General features: G+C 31.8%; 1 protein-coding gene across 9 annotated transcripts in view; it reads left to right on the forward strand.

Moving 5' to 3' along the window:
* LOC118190971 (voltage-gated inwardly rectifying potassium channel KCNH6-like) overlaps positions 1-14860 on the forward strand; it is a 609494-nt gene extending 594634 nt beyond the window's left edge. For all 9 annotated transcript variants that reach the window (XM_085811757.1, XM_085811761.1, XM_085811758.1 and 6 more), the window contains 2 exons: positions 7139-7289; positions 12135-14860. In XM_085811757.1, coding sequence (XP_085667883.1) covers positions 7139-7289; positions 12135-12428 — 445 coding nt within the window. In that variant the 3' untranslated portion in view covers positions 12429-14860. The remainder of the gene's footprint in view (positions 1-7138; positions 7290-12134) is intronic.
* Positions 14861-16647: the final 1787 nt, after the last annotated feature.

Here is a 16647-nt window from a genome sequence, read left to right on the forward strand (position 1 = left end):
CACTTTGTTAAGAATTACAATTTGAAGTATGGCTATAACCAACTGGGAACCAAAAATCAAAAGAAAAAAAAAAAAAAGAAAAAAAAATTCATTCTTTGGAAGAATTTGTGATAGAAAACATCTGATTAAATACCTAAAAGTGGCATACACGAATTACAAAACAAATAACTTATTTATTCTGAGACAATTTTTTTTATCAGGGATTATCATTCGAAATTAAATTATAGCTGTTCGAAACAAAAGTAATTATCGATAATAGTCTATTTACGATATAAAAGTGCCTTTTACAAAAACACTATAAAAATATTAGTTTTCATTATTATACCTATAATCTCATTATATTACCTATTTCACCACCTCTGTTTCCGTAAAAATCCTTACTCGGCCTTTATTTTCGCAACTATCGTAGGCACAGCCATTTAAGAACATGTTTTAAACGGCGCTAGGGCATTATTCATGTTTGGACACTAATATTTAAATTAATAAAGTGCCCAAACATGTTTAAATTATTAATTACGCGAAAATTACGAAATCATGCATTTTATACATCCTCTCGATCCCTATACTTATGCTTAGAAAAGTTCTGTAGTCTTATGCTAAGAGAAATTTTGTACTTTTTATAAAAAATAAAATAAATAGTATAAAAATGGGTAACTGCGGTACGACAAAAATTGGTCAAAATATCTGGTATTAAAGTCACAAATAGTATTCAAAGGCCCTATAGAAACAGAAGAGCGAAACGTTTGAATTTGTACGTAACTAAAAATACAACTTAAGAAAAAAAGGTTTCTGATATTAACAGACTGACGAGTATTTCTGAGCAGATTATTGTAAAAAGTAATAATCAATGCAATATTTTTTTCCGAAATGGAGATTTTATTTTTCTCAGAATCTCATAAAACTCGTATTCTAGAAACCACTGACGGGCTTCAGTATGAGCAAATATCCAAACAGTAATATTATTTTTTTTATTTATTTATTTATTACGTGCTCCGCCCTTAGGCACGACACGGAAAGGGAGGGATGCCCCGTGGAGGTCTTTTTAAGGGAAAATGGCTCGTATCCACGTTACACATGGGGAAAAACCACGAAAACGCCCATGCAACCAGCCCGTTCGCCGGGACTCGAACCCCGGAACGAACTACCAGTGTTCAGCGGCTTTTACCGCTCGGCCGCTGGTGGGCCAGTAATATTATTTGCATTAATTTAAAAATATTTCTAGCTAAATTATAGTTTGCATGATTACTAGATTATTATTTTAAAGTAAAAAAACTGCATGAGAATACTAATAACATATTTTTAGCGTTTGAAAAAATTATTTGTATGAAAATTCTTTCGGCATATGAAATATAAATTAAAGATACTAGTAAATCACAAAAGAATATCATTGAATGGCTAAGAGGGAAAATCAACATCGAATTATTTCAATTTACAGTTAAACGTTTGCTATAACAAACCTCCTCCGACTATAACGAACGAACCTTTTTGTCCCGTTCAGTTTCCTATACATGCGATGTTATTTTATACAGTTATAGCGAACATTCAAGCGTATGAAAATCAGATATAACGAACTGTGTGGATATTTCCATTGAATTTTATTTATATTTTTCATATTTTTATCTGCATTTTCTAAAACTTTTAACGAAAAAAATTGCTAACCATTAAAATCATCCATGTTTAGGATATTAGGATCCACATTCCATTCATAAAGAAAAACACCCTTACGTCATTTTTTTTTCACCCCTCCACATTTCCTTGTGTACTAAATAAAGGCTACGCTAGACAGGTGTAACATCGAACTCTAGGAGAACGAAGATACAATAAGCGTATGGTGTACATTAACCCAGAACACCATATGGTTATACATGATTGTTTAACAAAAATACGTAAATGATTTCTCTAATTCCATTCAAATTTTTTCAATAAGCTGCTAGACAGAACTCTATTCAAGACTGATGCTATGGTGGAAATTTTCAAATTTTCAATGACTCAAAGGAAGGGGAAGAATTGAAACTTATGAGCTTGCAGTTTTTAGTTGGTTCTTCTTCTATGAAATGAAAATTTCGATCCTTATCTATTCGTTAAGTGTAACGCTTTCCAATATCTATCCTAACAATAGGGATTTCGTTTTCTTCAGACCTTTTGCAAGGCATAGTATATTGTTTATAAAGATTATTGAATTTTTGTGTTGCAACCATACATGTCTTGGGAGAAATGACTGTGTTCTTACTGGGCATTGGAAAGACACGTAGGTGACGAAATTACCTTCCTTTTTCATCTTTTCTGGAAAAGCAAAACTCTTACGTATTCATTGACCAAACTCTCAGCACCCTGCGTCTGTGTAAAACTAAACTAACTCCTCCGCATGGCGAGTTGTAAACGAAAAGCTTCTGCATTGAAGATAAGGTGAGCATTCTTCGAAAAATACAAAATGGACACAGCCAAATTGGCATTTGCCAGAAATACAATTAATCCAAATCTACAGTTGGTGTCATATAAAAAAATTCGAAACTCTATTATTTCTACTCAAGGAAAACATTTGGATACAATTGAAAAGTTGAGGAAGGTGGAGCACAGGGATGCAGAGGAAGCATTCTTGAAATAGTTTGCCATTCAAAGAAGCCGTATCTACCAACATCTGAACAAATGCACCAAAATCTAGGCCAATAAATTTATTAGAAACTTTGCTTGCAAAAGAACGAACAGCAACTATAACAAGTGTGCATAATAATAATTGCAATTAAATTTTATTTTTTAATTAGATTTATTATTCACTTGTTTTGGTAGAATGTGGTAATTACTTTTTTATTTAGCATATAGGTTTTAAACTTTTTTGTGAGATAATCTTTTTTTATTGGATCGGATAGCGCGAAATACCAGATATAACGAACAAAGCTTCTGGTCTCTTAAAGATCGCTAAAGCGTGATTTGATTGTATTTATTAACTAACCCCTCAATGCAAACTGAAATGACATCAAAAATTGCACGTTTTGAAGTCAAATATCTGGGTAATTTTTGTCGTACGGGAGCTCAAATATTTTTATTTTATTTTTTATAATAAGCATTATAACACTTTCTTAAATATAAATGTAGGGAGCGTATAGAAATTAAGTTTCATATTTTATACCAAATTACTAAGTTTTTTTAGTTTAAAAATATAAAAACATAGATCTTCGCATCGTTTAAAACATTTTTGTAATTAGAAATGCATGTTTACGATTAACGATTTAAATAAATGCGGTAAGAACTTCTGCAGAAACTTTGTATATAGATATGAAAAACCTTTTCTCATATTTCATGAAATAAATATTCACTTCAAAACTTTTCAATAACCAAAAGTAGATTATACGACGAAAACACCGAAGTGTTTATTTCTTAGTTTCGCAGTTTTTTATTAAGCATTATAAATGACATGAACTTCATTTAGCAGCGCTAAAAATAGCAGCAGAAGTATGTTCTTGAATCAAATTTTTGAATAAATTCACGGAACAGTTAAGGACAGAAATGATGGATTCCACTCTTTGCAACTGTCTTGCTGGATACTGGATTTTTAATAGGCTGAACCTATTCATGATCGATATCGCGTGCTTTTAAGCGTTTAAAAAAAAAGGTGATGTTCCAAAGATCAGTCATGGTGTCTGCTACGGATCATTGATCACTAATGGCGTAATATTCTGAATTTTGCAGTACCAAGATATTAAGATGATATAGATTTTGTTACACTTGCCCTCTCTATCAAGATATGAATTATTTAGAGAAAGGTTTGACTCTGACATGTGATAATTTTAGAAGATATAAATCTGATCGTGGATTTAGTTTCTGAAAACTTTCGAATTATTGGGGAGCGTTACCACGTCGGTAATTTGTCTAAAGTTATGTGCCTGAAAAATTTGTCATTATCACAAAGAAGTGAAGTAGTACTTCAGGTAAAAATATTTAGATCTTTACATTTTCATAGTTATTTTATTTACATGCTTGTTAATACATGAACACATTTATATTATTTAACTGTAATTTATCTCATTCTTTTAAATGAAAATATGTTTTTCAATTTTTTGTCCATTAATAAAATAGCTTCTTTTACGACAACAAAAAAACTAACAATGTAAAGGTCTGTTCGTAAACGTTTCCGAACTTTATTTTTCATAACTTTTCCGCCGTTTATAGGTTGTTCAGGTTGGCTACATTCGAAGTACTATCCTTTTCGATTGATGCTTGCTTCCAACTTCGTTTCCAATTCGTTTAGCAATTATGATCAGCTTCGCATATCTCTTCTTTTTTTTTATCTCTTTGATTGTGTTGAATCTTAGTCTTTTTTCAAGTTAATGTCATAAAATGGTAAAAGAAGAAGATCTACAGAAACAAAAGTTGAAAAACAAGGAAGCGTGTGTTGTTTTTATCTTCATGGAATAATAGTCATGTTTTAAAAGAGATGCGTGTGCATGGGCATTATTTTGAAGAAGAAACCAGGATTTGATTATACAAAGTTTGAGATCATTCACCGAAGTTTTTCTTGTAGTCGTCTCAGTTCTTCAAGATAATACTATCAATCTTTGTCAGTCACCTTATTTTCAATGATTATTTTTTTCCATAAAATCTCCATCCTCATTTATGCAGTCTCAAAGTTCTTGGAAAATTGCAATCCGATAGTCTTTCTGATTCCAAGATAGTAGACATGGATTGAAATTTTGCAGCAATTCCAACGCTTTTATAACTTATCACTCAAAATGTGATGGCATGATCCAACTTAATCTCGAAATTGTAAGCGATTTATTTCGTACAATCAATCGTGAATTTGAACTCATGATATCATGAATTTTTGAGGCACATGAATTTTGTCTCACTTGAACTGAATGAGGGTCCTAAACCGGCGTTATGATCGGTTGATCGTCTACCATCTTTGAATCGCTTAAATCGTTCATAAAACTGAGTATGTCTTAAGCAGTGATCACCATAATCTTGTTCCAGCATTTGATGGATCTCTGTAAATGTCTTTCGAAATTTGATGCCCATGCTAATAAGATGTTTACTAAATTGAACCATTTTCAGAATTACAGAGTAAACAAAAAACACTCAAACAAAACGGAGGAAATATGATATTTAAACACAATTTAAGTACACAATAAAGGAGAAGGATCTTGCTAAAGACACTGCAATGCCATTTACCAGATATCCCTGTGAAATCATATTGGCGCCCTATTAAAAAAATTCGGAAACTTCCTGAACGAATCTTAGATTTCAGTTTAATAACACAAGATAATAGTTGACTGAAATATTAGTTTGTGGAATGCCGTTTTATTATAAATGTACAATATTGTTTATTATTCTTTTTATTGCAAATGCACTTTACAGTACAGTTTTCACTTAACATTATATAACAAAAACTTGAAGTAATTAGCTATAACTTTTTGTACCTATTTTTAATTTATTTGCAATTTTGATTGCTTTGCAGTTATAGAAAATTTTGTTTTGCTACGTTTACATCTTTAAGAGAGATTTAAAATAAAACATTGATATTATGTTATCTACTATTATTATGTTATATCAAAATATTGATTAATACTTATTATATTACATTAAATTATTAAAATTACCCACAGTACAGGGACTTAACTTTTGGCTCTTTAATTAAAGTAAATTTATCAGTACACTAATATTTATCATTTATCAATTGCAATCATACTTATCGTTCATCAGTACAGTTATATGGACTTCTGAATGTATATTTCTTGATACTATATGCTATAAAATTTCAGGAGCAAAATTATTAACTTTAATAACGGAAAATTTATTTAATAAACTTCATCTAAACAAATGATGTAAAGTACTCCAACTATAAATTAAAATTATGATTTAAGAGCTATCTTATTTATGTAATACTTCAGCCATTTAATCAACGAAGACTGCATTTTCTACTGCAAGTAAATCAAAATTCTATCTCGATCATTTTTGCTTTATCACCTTTTTTTTCCGAAGTGTTTTGTTCAGAGACTCCCTACCTTTTCGATAATAAGATACTAGATTCCTTTGAATGAGATATGCAAGGCTAAAAATGCATAACCATTTTAGAAATCTATTGCATTTTCACTATAACAAATCTATAATTAATACTCATCAAGCAACAGATTCCTTCGAATGAGATACGCAAGGCTAAGAATGCATAACCATTTTAGACATATATTGCATTTTCACTATAACAAATCTATAATTAATATACACCAAGCAATACGGAAATATAATAATAATGATTAAATATTTCTTAAAACATTTATAGTAACGAACTTAAAAAAAAGAAGAAGAAACAGGTGTACATTCTTCCCTTACAAGAGCAATGATATATATTGAGAGAACATGCTATTTGTGTGTACCTAATATCTCTGCACGTACAGACATATGGTCATGTTTATAATATTTTAAACTGAGAGATTTTAACTTACGTTCCTCTCGAACGGAAACAAAATGAGCATATACACAATTGGATCAACATATATAAAAAGTCTACTGTGATTTTGTATAACAATCATAAAAATGCATGATTATAATATTTATATAATCAAGTCATCACATGAGTACAATTTGAAACGTATTTAGGTAACTAAATTTTGCTAGTATGTTTTTATTCCCTACTTCTTTCCCAATATTTTCTCACTGCCCTTAAAACCTTAACGCCTCTCTAGATCTCGTCAGTACCGCTTTGGAAAACACTGTTCTAAAATCAATAGGAAAGGTTCAAGAATATTTGCTTTTTCATCAAAGCGAAGACTGACATTTTAAAAACTTATGCATTTTTTTCGTTTGTGTGATTTTACTGAGAAGCAATACATTTCATTTAAATAATGTAATGAACAATTTGTACCAAATATCGTTACTCATAAGTCTTAAGTTTTAGAGCTGCTGAAAAAGTGACTCAAATTTTGTAATTGATGATATTTGCTCGGTGATCTAAAATTGACTAAGAAACAAACCTCGAGTTAAATTTTTTATCTTATCATGAATCACCTATAAGATATTGTCAAATATTAGAAAACCTGCGCATTTGGTGGTTTAATATTATCAGTGAATTATAGCATAGTGTTGAATTAGTTTTGTTAATTGAAAGGTAAACTCATTCTATTAAAGCATTCCTTCTTTCATTCAGGAGTCAAGATCAGGAACATTTGTCTACTGTTCAAGACTCTGAGCTGGATGAACAAACAGAAAATGTTCAACATCCCCAGACAGTGCCTGCGACACCTGCCAACGAGAGACTGCAAGAGCAGCCAACTAGGTGTGCCTCACAACCTCTGGAGGTAATATTTATTAAGTTCAAATTATTTTCCACATGTTACGATTAAATCTAGGAAACCTAATAGCTAACCTTTATTAGAGGGATCAAATGACGTTAGGAACACTGATAATTAAGAATTTGAAGAAATTAAAATTTTTAGCCTTTGTGGGTATATGTGCAAGTACAAGAAAAGCCCCTGGCTATCCGAATTAAATGGAATTAGGAGCGCTCATAATCGTATTCTTGAGCAATTTTTTTTTTTTTTTTTTAATTTTTATTTTTCACAGACTCAATGAGCGAAACTCATTAACAAAGTAAAGCAGAATTATCATCTGTATGTTCATCAAGATCGGTTTACATAATATTTTATTAGTGTGGATAATCGAATATGTATTTGGTATGCATTTTATTTTGCAATAATATCAAACTCAATAAAGTGGTTACACTTAAACAGGTACTCTATTATTTTAAATTACTAGATAACTCGAAGTAACCGCACAGACCCATCACATAGATTTTCTTCCAATCTGCCTTCTAAAGTATCGCAACTCAAGCTGAAGTTTAAAATCAGACCGATTTATTAACACATTTACCTGACGTTTACGTAAGCTCAAACGTTTAACAGAAACAGATCTTCGCTAATTTACTTGATCAAAACATGCATTAAAATTAAACTGAATGCGAAATGCAAATCAACATTCCTAACTAAACTTTGGCTCACCCTTAGTATTTACGAAGCAATAGTGGTTATCAGAACCTTTAGCCTGTAAGTTAAATTCAGCAACAGGATATATAAGCAGAGTTAAACGCTTTCGGAAATCTTAACATTTTTGAGCTAATTTGTATTTCAACTAATATGCATTCTCATAGTTAATAAAAGCAAAAGAAAATAAAGAAAAAGTTAGAAAACAACAGAGTTAATTAACAAAAAATCTTGCAAATAAACTCTGTAAGCTAAACCAAATGGCAGATTAAAGTAAAAGCACTTTTCTCTTGAATCTTCGCCGAGGTCTGTCTAAACGAGCTTTTTATAAGTTTCGAAAATCTTGTCTGAGTTTTATATCCTTTACATTATGTTATTATACCAAACTCAATAAACCAGCGTAGCAGATTAAAGCTAAAGTGACCTGAATCTTCACCGTTTTCTGTCCAAACAAGCTGGGATAATCAGATTAAAGTGGAAAATTCAAATTTGTATTTGTAATACATTAAATATGTGTAAATGATTTTATCATAAATCATTTATCACCATTTTATATGTGTCTCATTTAAGTAGCTAGAAATTTGAATTCCTTCAAACTTGTATCTATCGCTTATAAATTTTTGTTTAAAGCAGAATAAAACGAAGCAAGTGTAATCCATTTCCCCATGGACCGAGACAGTCAAAAAAAATTATATAATTTTTCTAATCTTGTAGTAAGCAAAGAAAGTAGTACAATCTTGGTTAAATTAACGGCAATTTCTTTGATTTTATATATTTAATTTAATTAATTTTCATAATGAATTTCTTATATATAATCTAATACATTTGTTATCGAAACCAGATCGAAAGCTTCTATTTACATGGTTAATTTCTGCTTCCTTGACAGCGTAATTTAGCTATGCAATTATTACTTTTGCCTCCATTTTATATCTCTTTGTCTTCTTTTTGGTTGTATTGTTAAAAAAGGCCTTTATATCCTTTACATTCTGTTATTATACCAAACTCAATAAACTAGAGTAGTAGATTAAAGCCAAAGTGACCTGAATCTTCACCGTTTTCTGTCCAAACAAGCTGGGATATGAAAGTGATAGGTCAGCTTTATTTTTAGATGTTTTTAAAAGAAACGCCTTCTAATTCTATATTCGCGAATGTGTCTAGATAGATAGCTGGAACCTATTAAAAGATAAATTTCTAACGTACATTTTTTACTTCAGAATATATTAACTTTGATGATTTTGTTTCAGTCACTTGCAATAAATTTAAAAACAAGTGTTTTCGCCAGAAGCTAAAACTAGGTTCTGCATTGCATTTAAGTGATAAAATTCTAATTCTCTCACTCAGGGTTTATTATAGAAACACCGTATGTTGTTATCTATTCAAAATATAAGTTCCATTCAAAATTGGATTTCCCTAGCAAGAAAATTATTTCTAACTTCAAGCTCACCTAAAAAACCAGGCAAAATCCTTGTTCATATTTTAATTATTCAAGATATTCTATTACAAGACCATTCTACCCCAGATTTTATTTGCCTCCAAATCCGGTCTGGAGAACTGTTCAGTCATCAGCATTCAGATATTCAAATTCTCAGTATCCCGTTTTAAATTACCTTCAGCCTCCATCCTATCAAAATTAAACTTCACCCGGAAAATGAAATATTTCAAGTTAAATGCTAAGGTAATGAGTAGTATCTTTCCTGCTGTTACTGACAGGTAGTCAAAATTAATATAATTTCTGAAAATACTTAAAAGTGTATATTGTAATTCATAAGTGTAATTGATAATTTTGAAATTGAAATTCAAGAAAGTTATTTTCCTTATGTGTAGGTTTTTCTCTCACTTAATTCATTAAATAGTCGTGAAAAATTGAAACAATAAGTAGAAATGTGGCATTTTATGCGGTTAAGTCTCATTTAAATTATTTATTATTGTCTTCACCTTGTCTTTCTTTGTTTAAATTGCAATTGAACGTTAATGATTATCAGGTATATCGAGTTAAGATAAATACAAGCAAATATATATATCTACTGTAAATAATCCTTTTAAGATTGATTTCTTACATTTATATGAAAATACTGAAATTGACAAAGACTATTTCGATGACGCTGAAAATAATAGGGTTTAAAATTCTCGTGTAAATGACCATTTGAAAGATTTACTAAATAATTATAGTCATATATTTGCAAAAAATAAATATGATGTTGGTTGTATTAATATTAAACTTCCAAGAATAATATTGACTTCAGGACATCCTTAACTTAAAGACTATATAGAGCATCCCTTAAGAATAATAATGAAATCAAAAAGCAAATAGACGAATTATTACATGCAGGTATTGCAAAACCATCAACTAGCCCATATGCTGACCCTGTAAGTTTAGCTTATACAAGAGATGAAAAGAAAATGTAAAAACTATCTATTTATTATAGAAAACAACCAAATTACTAAAACAGATTCCAAAACCATATCTAGAACAGGTGCAGTACTAGATCACTTAACAAATGCGTTAAAAGCGTAAAGCATTAAAAGTATTTTTTATCTTAGATTTGGCATCTGGTTATTGGGATAAAAAAGATACTTAAAAATTTGCATTTACAAATAATTTTAGTCTTTATGAATTCCATAGATTACCTCTTGGTTGTAAAAATTTCCCCAGCTTTTCCTCAAAGATTCCATAGACAAACTTTAAATAACTATCAAATTCAGTTTGCCTTAAATTATTTTGATGACAATGACATCATAGTATTTTCCCAAAATTTTGAAGAACATTCAGAACATCTGTGAGTTTTCCTTTAATTTAAATAACCAGTTATTTTATGTTTTGAATCTTTACTTTCACTTCTCTGATACCGTTTTCCTGCCAGAATGCAAATGAGTTGGTGTGTATTTAAGTGAGGTTTTGAGATTGTTAAGTTAGAGCATACTTTGCCTCTTGAAAGTCACGTTACTAAGTTTGCTATTCTAAGATTAGGATGGCTTTACATTTAAATTTCTACTTTGAGTTTCTCCCCATAGATGCTGGCAGACTTGTGTTCATCTTTATTAAATTTTAAATAAAGGGTCTTTTGCAGACTTCTCAAATCTCTGTTATACTTCAGACATAGCCATAAGTCGCTTAATACCTACCAAAAGGTTATTCAAATTTCAAATAGTGAGCGAATTAAAACCTTACACATCTTGAAATAATATTTGACAGATGTGAAAAAGAATAACGAAAATTAAAACGGTCAAACTGCCACTTTGCTAAACAAAAAATGAATTTCCTAGGATATGAAGTTCAAACAGGAAAATATCAATTCAATAATGCAAATATTGAATTAAAAAATTACAACGCCCTAAAAATGCTAAAGAATTACACAGATTTCTTGGAAGCATTAATGCGTATCATAAATTTTTTCTAACTTATGCCAGAATTAGAGCTTTACTATAAAATTGACTCAAAAAAGATATCCCATTTAAATGGACAGTTGAGCGCCAAACAGCTTTTCAGACTTTAAAAAACACCTTAATTTTCAGACCCATTTTAACTTTGTTTATTCCAAAATATCTGTCTTGTATTTGTAGATGAATCTAAAGAAGCTGTTGATGCAATTTTAAAACAAGAGCATTCAACACACCAATTTTCTTGCAAGCTGTCAGCTAACTAGAATGTGTTCGCCACGTTGAAATATCTTCTGTTTGTATAAGATATAATACGCGGGTATGGATTGTGGCATACAATAAATATGCGCATATTATATAAAATATAACATGCGTATATTGTTTAAGATATAATATGCGTATATGCAATGGTGAAGCGCAGATTGCATCCATTGTGTTGAGTGATTCCTGAAAAATGTATTTCTAAAGATTTGTTCCTGTTCGGAAATAAAAAAATTAATATTTAATCTTATGATGGCTATGGTCGATTGCAACTGCGTTTCACATTGTAACGCTATAACCGTCCCCACCGCGAATGCGCGATCTCTCATCGCACCGTTTCCAAAATATCATACATACATATTCTAAAATGAAGAAAACAAATTATCACTGATTTGCACTCCTATTACATTTATACTTCTCAGAAAACACAAATGTAAATTTTCGGTTATGAATTTATTTTAGATTCATAACCGAAAATGAATGAATTTATTTTAGATTCTCTAATTCTTTCTTTCCTCTTTTTAGCGTCCAAGGCTCCGGATGGTCCGCCTCAACAGGCACCTTTCGGCAGATCAGAGCGAACCTTCCTCTCATGACTGGGAACCACCAGGAGACGTAGTCGGCGGCTCTGCGGGGGTTGCCGTACAACAACAAGGAACACTCCTTCCAACGTCTTCGGCAGCCCATATCAACACCTGCTCCTCAACTTCGGCCCTTTCCTCCAACAAGACAGATCGAGGCCCAGAGAGGAAAACCACCTCCTGGGACGATGTGTCCAAGCGAGGGGGTCCTGCGGGTTCTCAGTCATCCGATGTGTAAATAATGTAAAGTTCGATTTTTCGGGTTCGTTGGGTTTTTATTTTTGTACCGCCAGAGCCTTGTGTGTCTATTCGATGATGTAGACAGTGCCTGAGACTCCTTTTGCCAGACTACAGAAAAGCACCGGTGGCGTAGCTATGTTCCGAGAATCAGAATGGGGGTGAAAAACCACGTCGACTAAGCACACATGCATACCCCAGCGGGCTCTGGTATTTCACTTGCACCGCCTGCGCACGTGAGAGCTACGCCACCGTGCACAACAACAACCAAAGGATAAACAAAATAAACAAAGGGACTCGAGTCGACCTTCAGTTCCTCAGTACCACCCCCATCCTAAACTCTCCCTTGTTCAGTTCCAGGTTGCCTTGAAAAAATAATTAAAGCAAATATATATATAGATATATATATAAACTTTTACTCACGAGAGCTGGGTTGTGTTTGTCTGGAAGACGAAATGAACAGATATCTTATGTGTGACTGACTACCAAAGGCGATGGTGGGTTTTCAAACTCAGGGAGACAGAAGAACAAACCCCATATCAGGACGAGTCACTTTATTCTCTAGTCCAAGGTCTGTGATAAGTTACGTGTGGTCCTCATACGGGGTGCTGCAAAAGAGGCTGGATTGTGCATTAGCTGTGATTTTTTCCCTTTCCTTTCGCTCCTGCTAGGCAAGAGCAAAGGGACTGATAGACTGGACTGCTCTCGTATTGTGTATATATCATATATACATATAAAGATATCTATATATATATATACATAGTCCACTATTAGGTGCTGGCCGCAGCGTGGGTGCAATACTTTTAGCTAAAACAGAAGCTATAGATGAGTAGGCACGAAAATAGAGCACGAGTGTTGCCCCACGCTTCTTTCATAAACATTTTTCATGGCTTTCAAATACCCGGTGCAAAAATATATATGCAGTCGGTCCTCGTATAACGTCTTCTTCGTTCGCGTTATTTCATTATAACATTGTATCTTTTTAAGAGAAATTTCAGAAACCGTCGTCCTTCATAACATCGTCCAAATATCTTTTGTCGTATGAAGGAAGTTAGAATGTGAAAGAGTTTGGTTATGATTAGCATAGAATGTAAATCAATACAAACTAGTAATACATAATGTTTTAGTAACATTTTTATACACAGAGCTATTTAGAGGTAGTGTATTAGTGGTAATAATGGTTCTAATAGTGTTAAGATTGGTTTGTAGTTTGGGATGATTTTGCCAAAATGGATGATGCAGTTCCATCTCGACGAAATCATATTTACTCTTTTGTTAAAATTATAACGAGAATTTAACAAACTATTATTTTTTATATAACACTATTTAGTAAAAGTCTGAGTAACAAAAATGAATTGATAAAAATGAGCAAGAAAATGTAAAACAAAAATGTTTTTGAGAAATGCTCATTGCGAATAAAAATTTATAATTTAGTAGCCGTGCATATTTAATATCTACCACATATAAAAAGACGCTTTGAATGCCATTTTTCCTAATGTACTGCAAACATTACTAATTGGTATAACAGAGATTCTACTTATTAATAATGCTTAGCACAAGAAAATTTCTCTTCTTAGAATATCACCCCTTCTGTCTTAATTCTTGCGAAAATAATAGATTCCATTAACGTAGTTTTCCATAACGGCGCATGTTTCAGAAAAGTTTGCTTAGACATTATGCGAGGATTTACTGCATATACAAAAGAGCCTACTTCCTTGTCGCTAACATAATTAGCATCAGCGACGCCTACTACTGCTTTTTCAATTCCATACTCACTACAGTGAAAAAAAGCTACCAATAAATAAGTCAAAAAAAAGTTATAACGAAAAGCTCTAACCTAACTGCGTAGAGGTTAATAATATATCTAATCCATCACCAATTTCTTTACCTTTCTATTAAAGGGCCATGTTTTTACCTGCACACGCAAAAGAATAAGAGAAAAATGTCTTCATAACTTAGTATATTAGGTGAACTTTAATCTGGTATCCTACAAAAGGATTCGTTTCAATCCCCCTTTCAGGGGGACCCACTCGCCTTGACTGGGCACCTAGGGGCCTTCCAGTCCATGCGCTTTAACTTTGCACTCCTGCCTGCTTCCTTACTTCTCTACTACTCTATCTCACCCATCTTGTACATACGTTCGTTAAGTACTCACAAATAAACAAAAGCTCCATTTTTATATAAATTGTTACATATTTTACAACAGAGGGTTAGACTTAATGGTGCATTGCAAGAGAATCGTTGTCAGCGAGCCTTACAATGAGAAAAAAGGCAATCGCTGCTATGCTAACGCCGTGGCCTTCCTTTTACAGTTAGCGGACTGTTTCTGTTGCAGACCCTACATCTATTTTGTTAATGGATCATAAAAGCTTCATCCCACTTGGTTCTCAAAAGAAAAACAAGTTCTGTATAATAAAGAGACCTATGCAACTATTATCTGTGCTTTTATTTCTTTTGTCACTTCTCACTGAACAGCAGTGTCAACAACTTTATGAGCAATTGGCGTCTCTTAATCTGATCACATTTGTTCACAGCTATTTCGATAACATAAACCGAATGATAACATTAAATAATAAAAAAATAGTCTTCAAAACAGTAATGGAACTAACTATTTTAATATAACTAGAAAATATTAATAGGCACATTTTAATCATGAAAATGCAAAAATGTGCTTATGTACTGTTCATAATGTCTTTAATGCAAAAGTGTACCTATGAACTGTTCGTAATGTATCTGGAAATTAGTTCACCGATGCTGTACTCCTTATCTCAATAATCGGATGGTATTAGAAGAGAATTTGCCTATACAAAATTTTAAACTGGGCTAAATAGCAACCTTAGTTTGGTGTAGATGTTTCAACGGAATCTTTTTTTAGGAAAATAAAATACTTCCGCAAAACATTTTTCACTCCTGAAGAAGAGAAACCTGTGTTTGATCTCCTCAAAATGATGGAGTTATTAAAAATCTTTGTGAAACTAAAGTTCCCCCGCCCTACTTTTAAACTGTTGATAAAATTATGAAGCAAGATGTTTGGCGACTCGAACCTTATACTTGCTGACAACTTTTGGTAACTTTTTTAATGCATTTTTAATTTATTTGGCGATTATATTAGCCGAATGGTTGATCATAACAAGCTATGTATTTTAGATGTTTTTACATAGAAAAGCCAGGACTTCGGCAATTCGGTAATAATATGCGAATGCATTACCCGCTATCGCATTAAGTGGCGCCTATTGTAATTATATTTTAAGTCACTCAGAGTAATTTTAGACTACTCTAACAACATATTGCTCACTTTGTCTAAAATAATCTAATCCAGCGGTTCTCAGCCTTTTAACTAACAGTTACTATATAAACAAAAATTGAAAAACTTATTAATACCATCACTACATTTTAGAATGATTATTTTTCAATTTCTCAATATAAATATTAAATACATATATATTGCAATTTGCACAACCTATTGGCTATTTGTATTAAATATGCACACATAAAAAATACTAGATTAATAAGTAAAAAAAAAAATCTGAAAGGTGCCGTGCTAACGCTGTGGCCTTCCTTTTACAGATAATGGATTGTAAAAGGAAGATTTTAAATTACGTCCTAAGGGGCGTTTTGTTAACATTTTGTGTGTTACCTTCATTTCTTAAATATCATGTTCTGCGCACTTAAACCACAAAATTCAGTTCAAGAGCAATATCGCAAAATAATTTGAAATGAAAATATCTTTAGAATTCCCGATACACAGTCTCACGCGCTGGAGATAAAAATGCTTTTTTCTGTGCAAAATTGCCATTGCTCTCTTTGAAATCCTTGAGTTTGTTAATCAAAAATTCTTTAAAGTTTTACAAAATATGAAATCGATAATAAAACAAATTCCAAATTCGAGCTTTCAGATGCCCATAATCGTAGGATTATTACGTTATTCAAAATTTTATGGCTGTAAGTACCGTTGTTTTATATCACAATGCGAGAAACATACATACATTTATGCAGATTTTTCATTATTTAATTTCTTAAAATATAATACGGGGCGATAATATTGGTGGCAACAATTTGAAAAGTGAAACAACGCTTGTTGTGAATAAAATGCCAAAACGAAATTAATAGACCTTCTGGACAAATTGCCCCTTTGGCCTAAAAATTGGTTAACATTTTAATTATCAAAATTTAAGTTATAATACTTTAATTCTAAAGTTTAGTGTTAAATTGGAGCTGTA

Source organism: Stegodyphus dumicola, chromosome 2 (genome assembly GCF_044657685.1).
Source record: "Stegodyphus dumicola isolate Sdum_Otavi_A_Nest chromosome 2, ASM4465768v1".
Lineage (NCBI taxonomy): Eukaryota > Metazoa > Arthropoda > Arachnida > Araneae > Eresidae > Stegodyphus > Stegodyphus dumicola.